Genomic DNA, 8,867 nt, shown 5'->3' with positions numbered 1-8,867 from the left:
CCACTGTTCAAAAAAGGCGATGAAACAGACCCAGACAACTATCGTGGGATCTCTTTACTAAGTATTGCCAGCAAAGTCTTTACAGCCATATTAAACAAAAGATTATACTTATCGGCTGAAACAGAAGGCAAACTCAGCAAAGAACAAGCAGGGTTTCGAAAAGGGTTTTCAACAATAAATCACATTTTCACATTAATCTCAATTATCAAAAGAGGATGCAACTGCAGGAGACTAGGCCAAGTTTACGTGGCCTTCATAGATTATTAAAAAAAGAGAAGCTTTTGACACTGTTTACAGGGACAATCTTTGGGAAATACTGAGAAAGATAAACACATCTAGTAAAATGTTAAACATGTCGAAAGCTATGTATTCAACAGTCACAGCTTGCACAAGGTGGGGCACCCAACTGTCAGAGTTTTTCACTTGTAAGCAGGGGGTTCAGCAAGGATGTTTGCTAAGTCCTTTAATTTTTTTCATTATTCATAGCAAAAGTGGTAGATTTTGTGCGAGAAAAAGGAAAGCACGGAATCCAGCTTCCTCCAGGTTTAGACGATATCTTTTTGCTTCTGTTTGCAGATGACATTGTATTGATCTCTTCTACACCATTTAGGCTTCAAAATCAAATCAACAGTCTAGAAACAGCATCCATACGAATAGGCCTTACTGTAAATCTAGAAAAGACAAAGATCATGGTATGTGTGTTTGTGTTTGTGTTTGTTTGTTTGTTTGTGTGTGTGTGTGTGTGTGTGTGTGTGTGTGTGTGTGTGTGTGTGTGTGTGTGTGTGTGTGTGAATTTGTGTATGGGTCGATGGCCTTCACAATTAAAATATTTTTCATGGTCATGGTCATGGTACTGGTCATTCTCTCTCTCTTTATTTTATCTTTTTTTTATTACTCGCATCTCCTCTGTTTCTCTTCCTCTCTTATATGTCCTCTCTTTCCCTCCCTCTCCCTTTAATATCCTTTCTTTCCCTTACTGTCTTTATGTCCTCTTCCCCCTCTCTCCTCTTTAATGTCATATCTTTCCCTTCCTGTCCTTAATGTCCGCTCCTTCCCTCCCTCTCTTCAATGTCCCCAGTTTCACCCCGTCCCTCTCGTTCATATCAACATGTTCTGTGCTATCTTATATCTTTCTTCCCCTCTCTTTCCCGTCTCATTCACTCACTCTCCGTGCCATTTCCCTCCCTCCTCCTCCACCCCCCACCCCAACCTTCCTCCCTCTCTCTCTCTCTCTCTGTTAATGATGATGGGTTATATTGATGTGCCGGCACCCGGAAGCTGATCGAAGATAACACCCACACAGCCAGCCACCACATCCTCCGAAAGACCAACAAAGCAAGCACAAAAAGGAAAAAAAATAGTCACCCTTTCAGAGGAGATCGGTTGGCGTTGATTTTGTCTTGGACTGATGAGGAAGTCTATAAATGTTATCTCTGTGTGTGTGTGTGTGTGTGTGTGTGTGTGTGTGTGCGTGTGTGTGCGTGTGTGTGTGCGTGTGTGTGCGTGTGTGTGTGTGTGTGTGTGTGTGTGTGTGTGTGTGCGTGTGTGTGTGTGTGTGTGTGTGTGTGTGAATCTCGGGCTAGTTCTCCATTTCAATATCTATGTTCCCTGTCTGTTGCTTTTCCCATTACTTTCTCTACACTCTTCAACCCCCCCACACCCCCTTCCTACCGCCCACTATTTCTTATTCTTCGTCGTCGTTCCCGTCCTCTTCCTCTTCTGTTCCTTCTTCTCCTCCTTTCCATTGTTCCTCTTCTCCTTGTTCCTCTTCTCCTCCTTTCCATTGTTCCTCTCCTCCTTGTTCCTCTTCTCCTCCTTTCCATTGTTCCTATTCTCCTTTCCATTGTTCCTCTTCTTGTTCCTCTTCTCCTCCTTTCCATTGTTCCTCTTCTCCTCCTTCCCATTGTTCCTCTTCTCCTCCTTTCCATTGTTCCTCCTCCTCCTTTCCATTGTTCCTTTTCTCCCCCTTCCCATTGTTGCTCTGCTCCTCCTTTTCATTGTTCCTCTTCTCCTTGTTCCTTCTCCTCCTTTCCAATGTTCCTCTTCTCCTCCTCCTTTCCATTGTTCCTATTCCTTTCTATTGTTCCTCTTCTTCTTGTTCCTTCTTCTCCTCCTTTCCACTGTTCCTCCTTTCCATTGTTCCTCTTCTCCTCCTTTCCATTGTTCCTTCTTCTCATTCTTTCCATTGTTCCTCTTCTCCTTGTTCCTTCTTCTCCTCCTTTCTACTGTTCCTCGTCTCCTCCTTCCCACTCTTCCTCTTCTCCTACTTCCCACTGTTCCTCTTCTCCTCCTTTCCACTGTTCCTCTTCTCCTCCTTCCCATTGTTCCTCTTCTCCTCCTTTCCACTGTTCCTCTTCTCCTCCTTTCCACTGTTCCTCTTTTCCTCCTTTCAATTGTTCCGTCTTTTCCCCCTTTCCATTGTTCCTCTTCTCATTCTTTCCATTGTTCCTCTTCTCCTTGTTCCTCTTCTCCTCCTTTCCATTGTTCCTCTTCTCCTTTTTCTAATTGTGTTTTTTTCTGGCACCCTTCCTGTTCTGTCCCTCAAACTTTTCTTCCAAATTCTCATAACTTTTTGTTTTTCTTTGTACATCATTTGGGTGTTGTGAAGCATGTAAGTAATGGGATTGTGTTGGTTTTTTTGTTTGTTTATTTGTTTGTTTATTTCTTGTTGTTGTTTTGTTTTTTGTTTGTTTTTAGTTTCGTTTTTCAGTACTGTGATTTTTTTTTCTCCAAAGTATTGCGGTATTGGTGTGAAGTTTTGTAATATGACATGTGGATCATTTAATTATTGCGATGAACGATATGTATGAGTGTTGTGCATGAGTGATGATAGTGCGTGTGTGTGTGTGTGTGTGTGTGTGTGTGAATATGGATTAGTGATTGAGTGTGTTTGATTGTCTGTGCAAATATGTAAGTTTTCGTTTAAGAGTTTACAAGCATGTTTTACACGTCGGTTGTTGTTGGTTTTTGTTTGTGTTTTTTAACATTGCACAGCGCAACAGAACATGTTTAACAGGGAATGCACTATAAACTATGAGTCATCGTCATCATCACCATCATTATTATCATTATCCTCTTTTTTTTCCATTATTGTTGCTGGTGTTGTTATCATTATTAATATCTGACTGCGTAACACACCCAGCAAAAACGACATCTTTGCTGGCTCTAGAAGGGCCCAGCACTAATCAAAGGCGAGTGGTGGGAGAAAGGAAGGGAGGTAAGTGTGTTTCCCTGCACCGTGACATTTGGGTTCCTGGGCTGGAAGCTGACATAACAAAAGCGCTGCCGCCACTCACACACCCATTACGCGATAGGTTTACAGCGCTGGGGGAGTTAGCTTTCCTTGGTGTGTGTGTGTGTGTGTGTGTGTGTGTTCATGTCACTTCCGAACTCGGGTTGCTGAAGTTCTGCATGTCTGTCGATTTTAGTTTTGTGTCTGTCTGTCCGTCTGTCTGTCTCTCTCCGTCTCTCTTTCATCTTTCCATTCCATCTATGTCTCCCAGTCTCCCCCCCCCCCCCCCGTCTCCCCCACCTTTCGCTATATGTCTCTGTCTCTGTCTCCCCTCTCCCATCCATCTCTCTCCATCTAACTTCTCCCCGTCTCCTACACCTCTCTATCCCACTCTGTGTATCTCTTCATGTCTTTCTCTCCTCTCTCCCTTCCATCTCCCCCCTCTCTCTCTCTTTTTCTCTCTCACCCCCCCCCCTCTCTCTCTCTCACGCCACCCCTCCACCCCTTCCCCACACCACCCCTCTCACTCTCTCTCTTGGGCGATAGATGACCAATATTCCTGCCCGACAAAAAAAAAGACACACACAAAAAAAGAAAAAGAAAATAAGGAAAGAAAGAAGAAGTGAAAAATCGATGGCAAACAAGATAGGTAGACAGGCAGAGACAACACACACACACACACACACACACACACACACACACACACACACACACACACACACACACACACACACACACACACACACACACACACACACACAGAGCAAAAGACAAGACAGGAGACAGGAACACGGAGGACCACCCTGTCACGATGTCTGGTACCCCCGGGGGACTGACACAGGGCTGTCAGATTCAGGTTCAGATGGTTAAAGGTTATAGATCCCACAGCCTTTTCCCGGCCACTGGGGAACGTCCACTGTGTCCAGGGCTCGACACAGGAAAACAGTGAATTCACGTCCACTGTGTCCAGGGCTCGACACAGGAAGGCAGTGAATTCACGTCCACTGTGTCTAGGGCTCGACACAGGAAAGCAGTGAATTCACGTCCACTGTGTCCAGGGCTCGACACAGGAAAACAGTGAAATCACACCCACTGTGTCCAGGGCTCGACACATGAACACTGAAATCACACCCACTGTGTCCAGCGTTCGGCACAGGAAGGCAGTGAATTCACACCCACTGTGTCCAGGGCCCGACACAGGAAGGCAGTGAATTCACACCCACTGTGTCCAGGGCCCGACACAGGAAGGCAGTGAATTCACACCCACTGTGTCCAGGGCCCGACACAGGAAGGCAGTGAATTCACACCCACTGTGTCCAGGGCTCGACACAGGAAGGCAGTGAATTCACACCCACTGTGTCCAGGGCCCGACACAGGAAGGCAGTGAATTCACACCCACTGTGTCCAGGGCTCGACACAGGAAGGCGGGGGGCTCAGTTCTCTCCTTCCGCTGTTTTAACCACCCCCCGACCGGAAGTCAGTTATCCCCCATTCACGCACTGGGTGGAAGGAAGAACATCTTCTGTAACGTGCCTTTCCCTAGAACACGACACCATGCCGAAACGGGGCTTCGAACCCTGATTGACGGGCGCAATAGCCGAGTGGTTAAAGCGTTGGACTTTCAATCTGAGGGTCTCGGGTTCGAATCTCGGTAACGGCGCCTGGTGGGTAAAGGGCGGAGATTTTTTTTTCCGATCTCCCAAGTCAACATATGTGCAGACCTGCTTGTACCTGAACCCTCTTCGTGTGTATACGCAAGCAGAAGATCAAATATGCACGTTAAAGATCCTGTAATACAAGTCAGCGTTCAGCGGGTTATGGAAACAAGAACATATCCAGCATGCACATCCCCACAAACGGAGTATGGCTGCCTACATGGTTTGGGTAAAAACGGTCATACACGTAAAAACCCACTCGTGTACATACGAGTGAACATGGGAGTTGCAGCCCACGAACGAAGAAGAAGAACCCTGATCACTGGTGATCACAGCATAAGAAGTCAAACTCCTAACAAATTCTGCCAGGCTGGGCACCTCATTTGACACCAGCGAAAAATCCGGTTTCAGTCCTAACAGGGACTGGGTTGGCTGACATTCCACACTGATGATCCTCCAGACAGCTCCCAGTCCGTGCCGTGTTGTCGGGTTATACACCATGATGTAACGGGGCCTCGAACCCTGATCACTGATGATCACACGATCAGAAGTCTAACGAACTCTACCAGAGTCACGGCGTCTCAAATGATGTATTGTGAACAGGCCACAGACCAGTACACAAACACACAGGAAGGAGGGAGTGTCTTACACATCAGCCAGTATCAACAAATCAAATAAGTAAAGACATACACTGGTACAGATCAATGTCGTTTTGAAAGCGTCTGGACAGAGAGAGAGAGAGAGAGAGAGAGAGAGAGAGAGAGAGAGAGAGGCAGAAGTCAGGCAGGGAGGGAGTGTGAGACAGACAAAGACAGATAGAGTGACACAGAGAGAGACAAAGACAGAGACAGAGAAAGACAGATAGAGTGACACAGAGAGAGACAAAGACAGAGACAGAGAAAGACAGATAGAGTGACACAGAGAGAGACAAAGACAGAGACAGAGAAAGACAGATAGAGTGACACAGAGAGAGACAAAGACAGAGACAGAGAAAGACAGATAGAGTGACACAGAGAGAGACAAAGACAGAGACAGAGAAAGACAGACAGAGTGACACAGAGAGAGACAAAATCAGAGACAGACAGAAAGAGAGACAGAGAGAGAGGGGAGACAACGAGGGAAACAGCGGCAGATACAGATAGAGAGGGACAGAGAGACAGACAGAGAAAGACAGGGACAGTTACAGAGAGACAGACAGAAAGAGAGAACGAGAGAGACGAAGAGAGAGATGCCCACACAACACACGACACAACCCCCTCTCACCTCACACTCCCGCAGCGCCCACTCCCCGGACCCCACGGGGCTGGGAGACCTCCGGGGCGGATGACCCCCACGACCGGCCGCCGGGTAGTCGTGGTAGTACCGTCCTCCCGTGCTCAGGTATCCACCTCCTCCTCCTCCTACTCCTCCGCCTCCTTCCCCTCCCACACCCCCACCACCAGCACCACCTTGCTGAAGACCCATCACAAGTCCACCAATACCACCACCACCACCACCACCAACGCCGGCGCCACCGATGCTACTGCTGCTGGTGACACAGAAGCCGGGGCTGGAACCCGAACCCGAGTCGCTGTCCACAGAGCGGGTGGGGCTGGTGGCCACCGTCCCATACATGTTGTCCTCCAGGGTTCGAGTCCTGTGGCCGTCCTTCTTGCGGTCGTTGCCCCATTCCGCGGAGTTCTGCCGCAGGAACTCCGCTGTCTTCTTACGCTTGAAGATGAGGGGCAGCATCTGTCTGCCTGTATGTCTGTCTGTCTGTCTGGGTGTCTGGGTGTCAGGTGAGAAGGAGGTTGAGGAGGGGAGACACAGTCACAGTGTCGAAGTCGAAGTCAAAGTCAAATTTCTACTCCAATATGGTAAATTGAAACAAAAGCCACAGATGCCTCTGTTCTTGTCACATCAAGCCATCTGGAAAAAAACGAAAGAAGAGTAAATAGAAGAAAATGGTGGTGAATCAGTTTCTGGTACAAGCAAGCGGGTAGTGGTGGTGGCGTAATGGTTGTGGTGGTGATGAAAGACTGGACAGCAATGAGAGACAAGGGGAAAGACTGTGAGTGGTATTGTAGGGACGGAGGGAGGGAGATTGGGAGGGAGGGAGACCGGAAGAATGACTCCTCCAGGAAGTAAGGGAGTGAGGGCACACTGCGAAAAGACTTCGGGAGTCTGACTGGAAACGTTTCCACTAAGTCTGAACACCACTTAAAAAGCTAACGTGATCTTTGGTAGAAAGAGACTCCGGGAAACGAATGATGAGCTCCTAACACAACCCTTATCATTATCAACGAGCAATAAAACTTTTGAGAATAAAATTATGTTTCATTAAACCCAAAAGAAAACAACAACAACAAAAAATCAATAAAACTACCTTAGTCCATACTCCAGCACTGTTAAAGCAAGATTTAGAACCTAGTAATTTTTAGAATGTTGATGGGAACGGTCAACCAAAGAAAAAGACAAAGAAAAGTCACCCCCTCACTCCCCCCCCCTTCCCCTGCCCCCACAAAAAAAAGAACAAATAAACAAACAAAAAACCCGTACCACATGTGAGCGATTACATGTCTCTAATGGGAGCTATCCTAGAATGATCTTAACTCCAACAGAACTGTTCTAGAAAGGTCATGCTTTCAACAGAGAGGTCCCTGAAAGGTATGACGATATATTTTTTTAAATGACTGATGAGCCTATATCACTTATAAATGGAGAATGTCTTAAGAACTATCCATCTATGTATCTATCCAACTATATATATATCATACATTTTACTTTATATATATATATATATATATTATGATATATATAATGTAAAATGTATGATATATAGAGTTAGATAGATATATAGGTAGACAGTTCTTAAGACATTCTCCATTTATAAGTATATAATATATATATATGTATATATATATATATATGTGTGTGTGTGTGTGTGTGTGTGTGTGTGTGTGTGTGTGTGTGTGTGTGTGTGTGTGTAGAAGTTAGAAATGGATAGTCTATTAAAAAAAATTAAATAAATAGAAAAGAATAAAAATAAAATGACTCACTTCGAACAGAAATCTTCAGGGGGCTCCTGACACCATCCACCACATCACATCCCATCAGACCTCCTCCAGGCCGTCATCACACCACACCGCCAGATGTCCCAAAGAGCTGGCAGCATGCACGATCCAGGGGAAGGCACTCCGAGGTAATGGTAACTATATCCTTTGGCTTCCACTGACAGCGTCCCTGCTCTGTGTGTGTGTGTGTGTGTGTGTGGAGGGGAATGGTGGCTGAGCACGATACACCGCCTGTGGGAGTGAAGAACACTGGAGGAAGACAAGAGATGTACGGCAGTAATGTGCGTGACACCCACAATCGATAGCGGCGTCTGATTTCCTTCCACAAGTCGCCGACGACTCAGTATGCCTGCAGCAGGCAGGTCGCGAAGTCAAGCCGCGTCCGCCAGGGGATTATTGTTATACCACAGGACTGACAGCCGACCACGGCGCTTGTCCGCGGACACCGTGACGAGAAGCGGGCTGGCTCTCAGACTCGGAGACAGAGATTCCACCCGGCCTGCTCACGACGACAGCTTCCTCCAGGCTGAGCCATGGCACTCAGCATCAAGCAGAGAAAGACGTAGGAAGCAAGTGTTTCCGAGCTGCCGACAATTGCAAGTTGTTGTTGTTGTTGCTGCTGCTGCTTTGTTGTTGTTGTCGTTGTGGCAGTCAGTCCTGAAACAGTGAAACGATCATTTTGACTATCAAGTCACCCAAACAATTGAAAGTAATTATTCAGGGCATGTTACAAACAGCACAACACAGGTAATTTACCATCATGTTACCTGAACAATTGTAAGCAAAAGTCAGGCTTGTGAAATAACAAAACAAGAAAAAAAAAACACATTATGATCTTCTGATCACACTATCACATTAGCACAACAATTCGTAGTCCACAAGGGAGGTGGGGGGGGGGGGGGGTGATGTCACAGATTGTGAGGGCCT

General features: G+C 46.5%; 1 protein-coding gene across 1 annotated transcript in view; it reads right to left on the bottom strand.

Annotated features, from left to right (window-relative positions):
* The window catches only part of LOC143296607 (uncharacterized), a 104,567-nt gene extending 95,976 nt beyond the window's left edge, over positions 1 to 8,591 (bottom strand). The window contains exons 1-2 of the mRNA XM_076608635.1: positions 7,926 to 8,591; positions 6,151 to 6,795 (exon numbers count right to left, since the gene is read on the bottom strand). Coding sequence (XP_076464750.1) covers positions 6,151 to 6,618 — 468 coding nt within the window. The 5' untranslated portion in view covers positions 6,619 to 6,795; positions 7,926 to 8,591. The remainder of the gene's footprint in view (positions 1 to 6,150; positions 6,796 to 7,925) is intronic.
* Positions 8,592 to 8,867: the final 276 nt, after the last annotated feature.

This window comes from Babylonia areolata, chromosome 21 (genome assembly GCF_041734735.1).
Source record: "Babylonia areolata isolate BAREFJ2019XMU chromosome 21, ASM4173473v1, whole genome shotgun sequence".
NCBI classification, from domain to species: Eukaryota; Metazoa; Mollusca; class Gastropoda; order Neogastropoda; family Buccinidae; genus Babylonia; species Babylonia areolata.
This window is presented reverse-complemented; position numbering and strand designations above follow the sequence as displayed.